Source organism: Geotrypetes seraphini, chromosome 4 (genome assembly GCF_902459505.1).
Source record: "Geotrypetes seraphini chromosome 4, aGeoSer1.1, whole genome shotgun sequence".
In the NCBI taxonomy this organism is placed as follows: Eukaryota; Metazoa; Chordata; class Amphibia; order Gymnophiona; family Dermophiidae; genus Geotrypetes; species Geotrypetes seraphini.
This window is the reverse complement of record NC_047087.1, coordinates 141,673,380-141,686,676: the sequence shown is the minus strand read 5'-3', so window position 1 is coordinate 141,686,676 and position 13,297 is coordinate 141,673,380. Positions and strand designations below refer to the sequence as shown.

General features: G+C 41.3%; 1 protein-coding gene across 3 annotated transcripts in view; it reads left to right on the top strand.

The window, feature by feature from the left end:
* Window positions 1-1,238: 1,238 nt before the first annotated feature.
* EXOC3L1 (exocyst complex component 3 like 1) overlaps window positions 1,239-13,297 on the top strand; it is a 136,868-nt gene continuing 124,809 nt past the window's right edge. For all 3 annotated transcript variants that reach the window (XM_033942398.1, XM_033942396.1, XM_033942399.1), the window contains exon 1: window positions 1,239-1,520. In XM_033942398.1, coding sequence (XP_033798289.1) covers window positions 1,484-1,520 — 37 coding nt within the window. In that variant the 5' untranslated portion in view covers window positions 1,239-1,483. The remainder of the gene's footprint in view (window positions 1,521-13,297) is intronic.

Sequence of the window (13,297 nt, the reverse complement as noted above, 5' to 3'; positions counted from 1 at the left end):
AAACATCCTGACATATCCTGTGCTTTTGATGGGGAAAGAGAGCATGAAATGGATGTTTCCTGCCTTGAGGATGTTTCTTGGTTGAGGGTGCTGAAACCAGATAGATGCAGCCCTTCCTGGGGTCAGAATTGCAGGATCCTGGTAGGTCCTGTGCTTTTGATAAGGAAGGAGTACAAAATGTGGATGTTTCCTGCCACTGTCCCCCCCCCCCCCCCGCCACCCCTTCACTTTATTTTGTATGCTATTTTTATTTCTTCTTTCTGGAACATATTGATTGTATTTAATGCCTCTTTCAGACCCCCACAATCACTCCCTGCCACAGCTTCCACTATTTAGCTTTGCAATTTGTACCAACTGTGTTGACTGATTTTCTGTCATTCTGCAGGAAGTCCCCTCCCCTTTTGCTGACATCATTGTCTTCTGCCAAGCCCACCCACAGAAGAATAGAACTGCATCATAGGGGGCGGGACTTTACAGAGAAATTCCCCACTGAAAGACAGCCTGTTGCAGTCATTAAAAAAATGAGCATTCCATTCTTAAGGTGGTCTGCCCTACATCCTGGAGATCCTGAGAATCCTGCAAATCCTGGTTTTTACCATGTTCCGTAGTATCTACATATTTCAGGGAGTCATTCTTATTTTAAAACGTTTTGCAGCACATTGTGCAGTGCAGCAAAAAGTATCTGTCTTGTGCCAACAGAACACTAATCAAGAGACTGAAAGCTTTACAAAGGCCAGCATTCAGCAGCAATGTGCTCCATTTTACTGATTTGCTGAATCATCATCATCTTTTTTTTTTTTTTGCAGGATTTTTTTTCTCTGGCCATTAGGAAGAGGAAAAGAAAAACATTAGTAGGACATCAGTCATTGTCCCAAACAGGATCACCAACTCAAAGCTCCTTTTTTTCCATTCGTCCCTCTTCCTTCCTGCCCTCTCATGCCTCTCTTGCTGGCCAATTTTCCACTATTTCACCCCACCTTACCCCCAAACTGCAGAAGTCTTGCCTTGGTCTCTAGAACTCCATAGCCAGTACCCCCTACTCTGCCTTTGCCCTTTCTGCCCTCTACCGATGCACCATTATAGGAACAGAGAATGCAGTTGTAGAATTCCTAGGACTTGCCACTCCCATGTTCCAGTTGCTTTTCTCAGCTCTGGAAAACAGCAACACCCCATCAATAATTGAATCCGCGTAATCTCTGCTCTCTAGTTCCCGCTGAAGGACAGTGCATGTAGTTGAGCAGTGCAGATGCAGCCAGCGCATGCATGCTCTCATCACACCCAATTGCATAGAACACAATGCCAGGCAACTTCCTCTCGGCATCCTGAGTATGAGGCTCTTCTCTGGAATACAATGAATCTTAGAGGATGTTTGTGTGCAATTGGTAAAGGAAGCCACATTCTCTCTCCAGCCCTTCCCCCGCCACCTTGTGCTCTGAGCCCCGGACACTGGCTGCAGAAAGCAGACTGAGAGCCGCTCTTGGGCATGTCTGCAGTGGAAGACTTCGCAGGAAGCAGGAAAGGTTTGTGAACCCACGATCCTACTGCTCGTCTCTGTTAACTTGGGAGGGGAGGAGGGGGTGCAAATAGAAAGGAGAATCTGCTCCAGCACATTTCCCTCTATTCTCTAGAAATATTTTGCTCAAAAAAGTCCCATTCTGCCTACTATTATGTTCAGTGTGCAAGTGATCTTGGTACTATCTCCTGAACTTTAGAAACATGTTTTCCAGCATCTGGAGTTATTGGGACAGGTGTTCAGACTTTGGCTTTGGGATTTGTCAGTTCTAATTTTGTTTAGTATTGTTTTAAATAATTATTGTGTTCATTTTTGCTACCTTTCCACTCCTTTATGATGTACAATGGTGTGCGTAAAAAAAAAAAAAGGAGGGGAAAAGGTAAATATTATTTTGTTCACAAAAACAGACAGGGTGATGGGTAAAATATGTCCCCAGTCAGTGTCCTCCTTTATCAGCTAATTTGTGAGCACTAGCCACAATAGAGTTAAGAACAAAACTGGGGGAGATCCAGGAATGTAATAGGCAATCTGTTAGCCATGCAGGATCACTGTGATGGATCATGGGAGGAATTTATGGGGTTCTTCTTCTTAGTCATGCTAATGATCCCTGTTCTAAACAGGGGTGTAGCCATAAAGACAAATTTAGGTGAACCAGGAAGAACACAACCCCAGAGGTGATCTCACCACATGTGCTGCCCCCTGCACTCTGGTCTCAAGCTGCTGCCCCCTCCCCCTTCCAGTATCTCATACCACTGCCCTCCCCTCCAGAGTCCTTTTAGAAAGTAGCTCTTCACCCCCAAAGAGTAACATGACTAATTAACACTGCTTGTGCTGGCCCCACCGCCTTCCGTCTGACGCAACTTCCTGTTTCTGCATAGGTGAAGTCAGAAGGAAGGTTATGGGGCTGGCACAAGCAGCGTGAATCAGTCATGCTGCTCACAGCCGATGAAAAGCTGCTTTTTAAAAGATATATGGCTTTGGTGGCAGCAATGTAGCTTGAGATTCTGGAGCTGGAGGTAGTGGCAGTTTAAGGGTACATGGGAGGGAGAGGCATCAGAATCTTTTAGCTGGTGGGGCTCGGGGCTTCTCATCAGCTAATAATAATAATTTATTTCTTATATACCACTATACCAGAAGTTTGAAGCGGTTTACAACAAAAAAAATGCATACAGTCAATGTTTAGAATGCACAATAAAACAATCAGTCTAAAATACAATAAAATAGATTGGTTAAAATATATTAAAGTTAAAACAGTGGCATAATTAAGAATATAGACAGCTGTAGGAATTCATAAACCTTAAGATAGTGACATAATTTAAGATTTAAAACTTGTCGAACAAACGAGTCTTCAATGATTTTCTGAAGTCAACATAAGAGGTAGCCTCGAGTATAGATTTTCCAAGCCATGTATTTAGTTTAGCTGCCTGGAATGTGAAAATTCTGTCAAAAAACTTCTTATATTGACTTGATTTCAGAGAGGGATAATTAAATAGATTTATTCTACGAGTGCTCTTGTTGGAACAATTCAAAGTAAACTGAGAAGCAAGGTAATCTGGTAAGCAACCCAAAAACTGCTTTGTAGCTAAAACGGGCAAACCTAAAGAGAACTCTAGACTCCACAGGCAACCAGTGGAGTCTTTGAAAATAAGGGGTGATGTGTTCCCATTTTTTCAAACCAAAGATAAGATGAACTGCAGTATTCTGAATTAGTCTCAGTTTTTCTGAGAGTTTTTTGTAGGCTCCTAGATATATAATATTACAGTAATCCAAAATACTCAAGATGGATGATTGCACCAATAAACGAAAAGACGATTCATCAAATAATTTTTTGATGGTGCGAAGCTTCCATAAGACCTATATATATTTCTTAAACAGTAGATCTGTATGTTTTTCCAGGGTTAGATGTTTGTCAAGAGTTACACCTAATATTTTTATAGTATGTTCAATTTTGTATTCTTGTTCATTCGCATGAATCGAATTTTCAATTTGAAAACTATCATCCTAAGCTCAATTTGATTCAAGATATTAGCTAAGAGATTAATAAAGTCTGACAACAGGCAGGTTAGAGGGATCACTACAGTGATGTTGTCTGCATAAATATAAAAATTGACCTTTAGGCTTTGTAGCAAATTTCCCAATGAGATTAGATAGATATTGAACAGAGTCAGGGATAGGGAGGAACCCTGTGGTACCACAACAGATATTATTCCAATTGTAAGAAAAATTGTCATCCTTGAATACTAGGTAAAATCCTTTACCTAGGAATCCCTGAAACTAATTGAAAACATTTTCTGAGATACCAATGGATTCTAAACAATTCAATAAAATAGTATGATCTACTAGGTCAAAGGCACAACTTAGGTCCAGCTGCAAAATCATAGCACTGGTACCTTGACTAAAAAGGGAATATAGATGGTTTAATAGTGAGGCCATGACCATTTCAGTGCTGAAACCAGGACTGAAACCAGATTGGTTATTATGTAGTATACTGAACCTATCTAAATAGGTAATTAGTTCAGCATTTATTATCCCCTCCATTAACTTAGCAACAAGCGGAATGTTTGCTATAGGTCTGTAATTGGATATATTCAATTCTGACGTCGGAGTGGATGTTCCGGGCCACCCAGGCACGATTGGCTGGCCCGGAAGGTCCTCTCCGACGTCAGAATTGACGTTGGGAAGAAGGCTTCCGGGTGCAAGTAGTGGCAGCAGAGGAGCAGCGGCGGTGGACTGGGGGGGAAGTTTAAATTGGGCCTGGAGGGAGGCTTTTTTTTTTTTTTTGGTGCAGCAGGGGAGAGACAGGAAGCGATCGCCTGTCCCGTTGTCCCCATGCACAGCTTCGGGACACTGTCCCTGAAAACGAGACATTTTGGTGTCCCGAAGCTGTGTGTGGGGACAACAGAAAAGGCGATCCGAAAACGGGACTGTCCTGTTCAAAACGGGACGTATGGTCACCTTACCCATAACTGGAGTCGGTTTCTTTGCAGAACTTTTGATCTTCCTCTTACCCATAGAGACCAGCTTCATCTGCTTCTGGCTCCTCAGCTGGCTCTGAAGGGGCTCCAAAGGGGCGGGACTTGCCCCTTTGGTCATGCCTCTTTGTGTATTCACCAATGACCACATGCCCATGGCCACGTTCTGCAGTAAGGGCTTCCCTAAATAGTAAGGTGGTCCTTAATTCAGCCTGATGTTATAGCTGCCCACATTGGTGCCTTTACCACACTCAAAACACTTGCATCTTCATCTTTATCATCATCGTCATGCTTTCCAATTATAAAGAAGGTTTTTACAGAGTTGGAATCACTGTCTGTTATGGTTTTAACAATTTTTCATCTGATGGCAATCTCTGTGTGATTATCTTTTGAGAATTGATTCAAGAACATTAAAGATGTGGGAACCCTTCAGTCTTAAGGTCAGACAAGCAGACTTCCTCCCTAGAAGTAGGGCTATCTTCTAATTCCACTTCTAATGCAAATGATAAAGACAATAATATGAAAAAGTATTTTTTTGCTACATGGGAGTGTTTCAGAGATTCCCTTGATTTATAACCTGCAGACCCAGTCATCAGACATCCGTAATATTGCAACCTGGCCTGATTTGAAGGAACTTTTTATCTCCATTTTCTGCTAGTACAATTGTTAAACCTTTATAGCGGTGCTGGATTGACTCACAAACACACCACATGAGTAACAGTCATTTTCAAAAAAGCAATGTGGATTTTCATTTTCAAAAAAGCAATGAATTGTAGAGTTGTTGGAATAAAAATAGTAACAAGTTTTTATTCTTTGTATTTGCAGTATTTTCACTTTTTACTCAAAAAGTATTATTCCCCCCCCCCCCCTTTTTACAAAACCGTAGCATGGTTTTTAGTGCTGGCCGGGGCGGTAACAGCTTCAATGCTCATAGAATTCCTATGAACATTGGAGCTGTTACCGCCATGACCGGCGCTAAAAATCGCACTACGGTTTTGTAAAATGAAGGTATATTAGGCAATAACTATTTTACTTTTAATTAAGTAAAATTTTGAATATTTTCTGTACTTTTACTTAAATATCAAAATATACATTTATTTTTACTTAAGTATTGTACTTTGACTTAGTACTTTCAACAACACTGATAACAGAGAGGTTCTGGCGAGTCCTATTAAAGACTTGTTCAACAAATCTCTGGAGACGAGAGTGATTCCTGGGGATTGGAGGAGAGCGGATGTGGTCCCTATTCATAAAAAGTGGTCACAGGGATGAAGCAGGAAACTACAGGCCGGTCAGCCTCACTTCAGTTGTTGGAAAAATAATGGAAGTGTTGCTGAAAGAAAGGATAGTATACTTCCTTGAATCTAATGGGTTACAGTATCCGAGGCAACATGGCTTTACAAAAGGTAAATCATGCCAAACGAACCTGATTGAATTTTTTGATTGGGTGACCAGAGAGCTGGATCGAGGACATATGCTACATGTAATTTACTTGGATTTCAGCAAAGCCTTTGATACAGTTCCTCATAGGAGGCTGTTGAACAAACTTGAAGGGCTGAAGTTAGGACCCAAAGTGGTGAACTGGGTCAGAAACTGGCTGTTGGACAGATGCCAGAGGGTGGTGGTTAATGGAAGTCGCTCGAAGGAAGGAAAGGTGACTAGTGGAGTCCCTCAGGGTTCGGTGCTGGGGCCAATCCTGTTCAATATGTTTGTGAGTGACATTGCTGTAGGGTTAGAAGGAAAAGTGTGCCTTTTTGCAGATGATACCAAGATTTGTAACAGTGTAGACACCGAAGAGGGAGTGGAAAATATGAAAAAGGATCTGCAAAAGTTAGAGGAATGGTCTAATGCCTGGCAATTAAAATTCAATGCAAAGAAATGCAGAGTAATGCATTTGGGGATTAATAATAGGAAGGAACCGTATATGCTGGGAGGAGAGAAGTTGATATGCATGGACGGGGATTATAGTGTCCGAAGATCTAAAGGCGAAAAAACAGTGTGACAAGGCAGTGGCTGCTGCCAGAAGGATGCTGGGCTGTATAAAGAGAGGCGTAGTCAGTAGAAGGAAGAAGGTGTTGATGCCCCTGTACAGGTCATTGGTGAGGCCCCACTTGGAGTATTGTGTTCAGTTTTGGAGACCGTATCTGGCGAAAGACGTAAGAAGACTTGAGGCGGTCCAGAGGAGGGCGACGAAAATGATAGGAGGCTTGCGGACGTATGAGGAGAGACTGGAAGCCCTGAATATGTATACCCTAGAGAAAAGGAGAGACAGGGGAGATATGATTCAGACGTTCAAATACTTGAAGGGTATTAACGTAGAACAAAATCTTTTCCAGAGAAAGGAAAATGGTAAAACCAGAGGACATAATTTGAGGTTGAGGGGTGGTAGATTCACAGGCAATGTTAGGAAATTCTACTTTACGGAGAGGGTAGTGGATGCCTGGAATGCACTCCCGAGAGAGGTGGTGGAGAGTAAAACTGTGACTGAGTTCAAAGAAGCGTGGGATGAACACAGAAGATTTAGAATCAGAAAATAATATTAAATATTGAACTAGGCCAGTTACTGGGCAGACTTGCACGGTCTGTGTCTGTGTATGGCCGTTTGGTGGAGGATGGGCAGGGGAGGGCTTCAATGGCTGGGAGGGTGTAGATGGGCTGGAGTAAGTCTTAACAGAGATTTCGGCAGTTGGAACCCAAGCACAGTACCGGGTAAAGCTTTGGATTCTTGCCCAGAAATAGCTAAGAAGAAAAAAATTTAAAAAAAAAAAAATTTAAATTGAATCAGGTTGGGCAGACTGGATGGACCATTCGGGTCTTTATCTGCCATCATCTACTATGTTACTATGTAACAGGGAAGCAACTGGGGTCAAAAAAGGAATAAAGGAATACATATTTCTCTTAAAGTTGAAAAGGTTTTTAAGATCATTGAAGAATGGATGTCTGAGTTTAAATTAAAGCTCAATTTGGAGAAGACAAAATTCTTTATTGCATCACCTTGTCAAAATCACACTGAGACTGCCTTGATATTAAATACTACAGCTTACCCAATTCAAACCACCATTAAGATCTTGGGGATAATCCTGGATCAGAATCTAACCATGAGTAATCAAGTTGATGCTTTAGTTTTCAAATGATATGGAAGTTGTGTAGCATAAGAGCATACTTTGGCATTTCATCTTTCAAATTATAATTATTATTAGTCCAATCTTTAGTGTTAGGCCAGCTGGATTATTGTAACATTGTACATTTTGCAGGCATTCAAAAGAATCTTTCCAGACTATTGTTCAGAACGCCGCCGTTTGATTAATATTTGGTCTGAAAAACTATGACCATGTCACCCCTTTTTTTGTGAACTTCATTGGTTACCCATTGAGACTTGATTAAATTTGGCTGTATTTGTTATAAAGTTCTAACTGGCTTAGTAAAAGAAAATGAATCTAGTAAATAATTAGGTGCTAAGTCAATGCGTTCCCATGCTTTTTTTCACTTTTCCATCAGTTAATGGTTGACAGTTTAAAAAATATCATCAACGTCTTTGCTCCTTTCAAGCAGCTTCCTGGGATAAAGATTGAAAGCCTATGATATTTAGCTTTATGTCTTACCAATATTTTAGGAAGCAACTGAAAACATATTTGTTTTCTAAATTTTAGGATACAGATATTTTTACTTAACTGTTGATTCTTAATTTTGTTAACCACATAGAACTTAACGGTTATGTGGTATAAAAATTGATTTTTATGTTTATATTTATAAGAATGAAAGGGGTTAGACATTGGACAGGGGATGAGAAAGGGGGAGAGATGCTATATATGGGGAAGAGAAAGCTATTGAAGACTGGAGAATAAGAAGCTCTGGATGGAAAGAGAGATGAGCAACAGGGGACTGGAGTGAAAAGACAAAAAACTGAATAGTGCTGAGGTGGTCAGAGGAAATATTCAACAACAGTATCTACTTAAGCCCCAATTTTATAAATGATGCCTAAAATGTAAGCTGAGCAATGCAGCACCTAGCAGCTGTCAGTCTTAAGTTAGGCACTATTTGTAGAATCAAGCCTATTGACACCTAATTGGACTTAGGCACTGGTAGGCATCAAAACCGTAGGCGCCCCCTATTTATGCCAGGGTTACCTTGACCTAAATACTGAAGCCTACAAGCAAAACATGCCCAAGATCCGCTCCTAGCCAGGCCTACTTTCTGGTAGGCACCTCAGTCTAGGTGCCTACCTGGAAGATGTAGGTGTCTACCAAATTAGGCGCCTACCATTTAATTAATGATTTTTAATCATTCTTTAATTATGATTTCAATTATGGTGCTAATTACCTAACTGAATAATTAACCCCCCTTTTGTATCAAGCCATGCTGCTAAGCAACATAAATTAAATGCCGAGCCACCCATAGGATTAGAATGAGCAGCTTGGCATTTAGCTTGTGTTGCTTGGAAGTGCAGCTTGATAAAGGGGGGTTAAGTTAGGTACCTGGATCAGCTATGCACACCGATCTAGGCACCTAACTTTAGGCATCATTTATAGAATCAGGCCTCTAAAAATCCTTCTTGCTAACTGAATAAGTACCTTTGAATATCAGCCACATTATAGCTAATTATATTATAGTGTAATAAACTGTGCTGTCATTCTTAACTTTTCCTTTTTACTCCTTAATATTTGAGCATTTTACATCTCGTATGTATTGTTGCAGAAAAGCAAATTAAAATATATGAACTAGGATCTATTGTTTTGTTTTGAGTACAACTGCTCTTTGCTTTCCCTGCCCCCTCCAAAGAATCAGCTGCCCTAGGTAACTGCCTAGGTTTGCCTAATGGTTGGCATGGCCCAGCATTCACCCCAATTTGTGTCAGGCATCAGATTTCCCCCCTTCCCTTTATCTATCTATCTATCCCCACTACTAATTAGGAGTTTACAATCTTAAAAGGTCCTATTGAAGCTTTGAGCTAAATTTAAAACCGTAGGATGTGTTTTCTTTCAAATTTCAAAATAATCAAACAACTATAAACAGTCCCTTAATGAATATAAATGTGAAGTGTTCAGTTCCCAGAACTCCTGCAAACGAGCCATTAAGCAGTTATCAAGGGGACCATCATTACACTCCCACGTCCCCTGTAATTAGAATGACCAAATTGAGGTTGAAGCTAGGCACTTATCTAGGGAGAAGGGAGAGAGAGAGAAGGGGGCAGGGCAGATGATGGAAGTGGGGAGAACTTGTGTGCTGTCAGCATCAGGAGCATGTGGGAAAGCAGCAGTAAGGAGGTGGGGGGCAGGATAACATGATAGAATTGCCTGGGGTGGAGGGAGAGAGAGAGAGAAGGGGCAGATGATGGAAGTGGGGAGAATGGAGATAGAGAGAAGGGTGCAGGGCAGATGATGGCAGTGGGGAGAAGGGAGAGAGAGAAAAGGGAAAATGGATGTCAGTTGAGATGAGAGGGGAGAGCAAATGCTGAATGGAAGAACACATACTGAATGGAGCAAATGCTGAATAGGGAAAGAGAACACATACTGAATGGAAGCACTCATACTGGAAGAAATGAGAACACATGCTGGATGGAAGGAGGGGAAAAAGAAAAAGGGCATATGATGGATGGGGGGAAGAAGATAGAGTTAGATAGTGGAGGGGTGTCAATCTGTGGATATACACAGTGAAAAGAGGGAAACTGAGGACTGAATAGTAAGAGACAATTTAATTTAGACAGAAGCAGAAAATAGAGAAGAGAGAGATGCCAGAGCAGGGGAAAAAGGGGGAAGGAGACAGAAATATCAGATTTGAGTGGAGAAAATGAGAAGAGAGAGGGGGAGGGAAGGAGAGAGATGCCAGACCATGAGGGGAACAGAGAGAATAAGATGGATGCCAGACCAAGGGGACAGGGGAGGACAAGAAGAGAAATGGAAAGATGGAAGAGGGTTAGCAGACAGTTTCTGGAAGGGGCAGACAGTGGATGGAAGGAAGAAAATGACAAGATGAGGAAAGCAGAAACTGGGAGACAAAAGTTGTTAAGTGCCATCAACTCGTGCTCGAGTCCTAGTCCAATATTAGATGAATATTGGAGAAGAGCAAAGAATACCAAAACCCTCTATACCTTTGCTTCATCAACTACAGCAAAGCTTTTGACTGTGTGGATTACAATAAACTATGGAGAACTCTAGTGCAAATGGGAATACCCAAACACATAATTCAGCTGATAGAGAGCTTATATGAAAATCAAGACGACAAAGGTAGAAAAAAATTATAGTTTTTTTGCTCTAGGATAAAGTAGTATTGTAGTTGTGTTGATATGTTTATAAATAGAAAATGGAAATATGGTGATCGTTTTATTGGACTAATTTTAATACATTTTTGACTAACTTTCAGAGACCAAATTCTTCTTCCTCAGGTAAGGACAGGATACTGTAACAGCAGTATACTTTACTGACCTAAGGAAGGAGGGTTTGACCTCTGAAAGCTAATTAAAAAATGTATTAGTCCAATAAAATGGTATTATCTTATTTTCCATTTTTGTTTTATTTTTATTTGTTAATTTGTAAAGTGATTTGTTATTTCTCTTTTTTCAAATTTACATCTGCTATCTTTATATTTTGTTCAGTATTGGGGGATATGCACCACTGTTCCTTTGGTTCGTAGCACAAGCCAGTATGCTGAATGCTCTGCACTGCTCCAATGGTCATAGAATTCCTATGATTGTCAGAACAGCACAGAACATTCAGCCCGCCAGCCAGCGCTAAAAACCTCTTTCATGCTTTTGTAAAAAAAAAAAAAAAAAAAGGTGTGTGTGATTACTTATTCTATACTGGGTGAGGGTGGTTCTGTGTCCTGTGTTTATGAAAGACATGGTTTTTGTTAGCATTAACCAGCCCTGTTTGGCAATATGCATCAGGCATGGTTCCTGGGAGCACCTTGAATAAATCTGATTTGAATCTCCTTATTCTCTGTCGATCTTCTTTTGTTCCACGTTGGATTCATTGGTGGACCAGAGGAGTTACAGATTTGGGTTTTTATACATACATATGGGTTAAAGTTGGATGACATAGAGTGAGGCAGTTGAGAGGAGTTGCAAACTTGGTTATTAATATAAACTTATGTTTTGGATAGTATTACTGCTTTACAATGCATTTGAACACTTTTATATACGTATGGAAAGGGTTCATAGTTAAAGTCCTGGACAAGTAGGTGGGAAGGGAAGGAAGGAAGGAAGGGGGGATTTGTTCAGAGATGTTTGGGGCTTGTATAGAACTAAAACTGTACACTGGCACTGGTATGGCAATCTTTGTTGTTTGTTTTAAATTTTATAATAAAAGAAAAAAGAATACAAGTGGAAATAAAGAAGTAAATAAGTAAAAAGGTAGATAAATGGGGGCAAGGCAGGGGTGGGAGTGGGGCATGGGTGGGAGTGGGGCATGAGCGGGGCAGGGCTAGGGGGCCCAGTGTACTTGTGTGCTTAGGGGCCCTCAAAGAATTAATCCTGCCCTGGTTACATTGTCTAAGTCTGGATCACAGTGTTATTTGTAAACAAATAGTGGAGATGTCCAGAGAAAACAGGTAAGCTGGTGTGTGTCACGGCTCTACTTTATCCACTCAGTGACTCGACATGTACATACATGTTTCGGCCCAACTGACCTGCATCAGTAGTCTATAACCTAAAAACACACAATTACAATCAACAAAAAGTATGCATACGAGGCTGGATCCAAGATGGCCGATGGTCCCGGACGCTGAGTAGCACGCCGGAGAAGTCTGATTTGAAAAAATTTTCTCTTTGGAGCGATTACCTACTTGAGATGCCGAAGAGGAGAGGCCGCAGCGCCGCTGGAGCCTCGCGGCGTTCAGCGGTCCCCTCTTTCGGCAATATTGAAGAGCTCCTGCGTCGGATGCAGGATATCCCGGCAGCGTCGGCACCCCCCCCGCTGGAGACGCCTCAGAGAGGCGGAAATGAGGTGATCTCCTTGGGGCTAGAGACTACGCTCAGCCCCGACGCTAGGGCACCTCCCCCACCTCCTCAGGTTACCAGCTCCCCACGAGTGGAGGAGCTCCCGGAAGGAAGCAAGCACCTACCCTCGGAGGCCAGGAAGAACAGAGAGGGGAGCGTGGAGATGGACTCCCTGAGTTTCCAGGTGAGTCCAAGAAGTACAGAGGATTTGGAAACATCAGGGATCATTTCAGCCCAGCAGAAGGATTGCCAGAATCAACTGATAACCGGTGAGACTATTCAAATTCCCAATCTTTCATATGTTATTGAAAAACCCAGAGAAGTAACACTGGACTCAATCTGGGATTTAGTTGCTGACCTAGCCAAGTCTGTTAAGCCCCAGCTTTTGCAGCTGGAAAATAAAATTACTCTTCAAGAAAATGATATAAAAAATATAAAAGTTGAAGTTGATGAATCCAAGAACTCAATTCTGAATATACAACAGGAGTTAAAAGCATCAAAACAGCTTAATGAAGCAATGGTAAAAGATAACACGAGTTTGCGCAGAAAATTGGAAAATTTAGAGAACTTTTCTCGTAATAATAATCTCCGCTTGATTAATTTTCCTAAGATAGCCTCTGTGACACCTAGAGATATGATGAAACGTTATATGGTAGAGATTTTGGGTATTCCAGAGGATACATTACCACCACTTACTCAAGTATATTACTTACCAATGAAAACTACTAAATTACCACTTAAACAACAGGAGGATAATCAACCACTTAATGTTTCTGCAATCTTGGAACTTTCGGACAGAGAGCTAGCATCTCCGGCAACATTGCTTCTTACGGTGGCCCTTGCACCAGATAAAAACTGGTTGCTTAGAATGTACTTTAG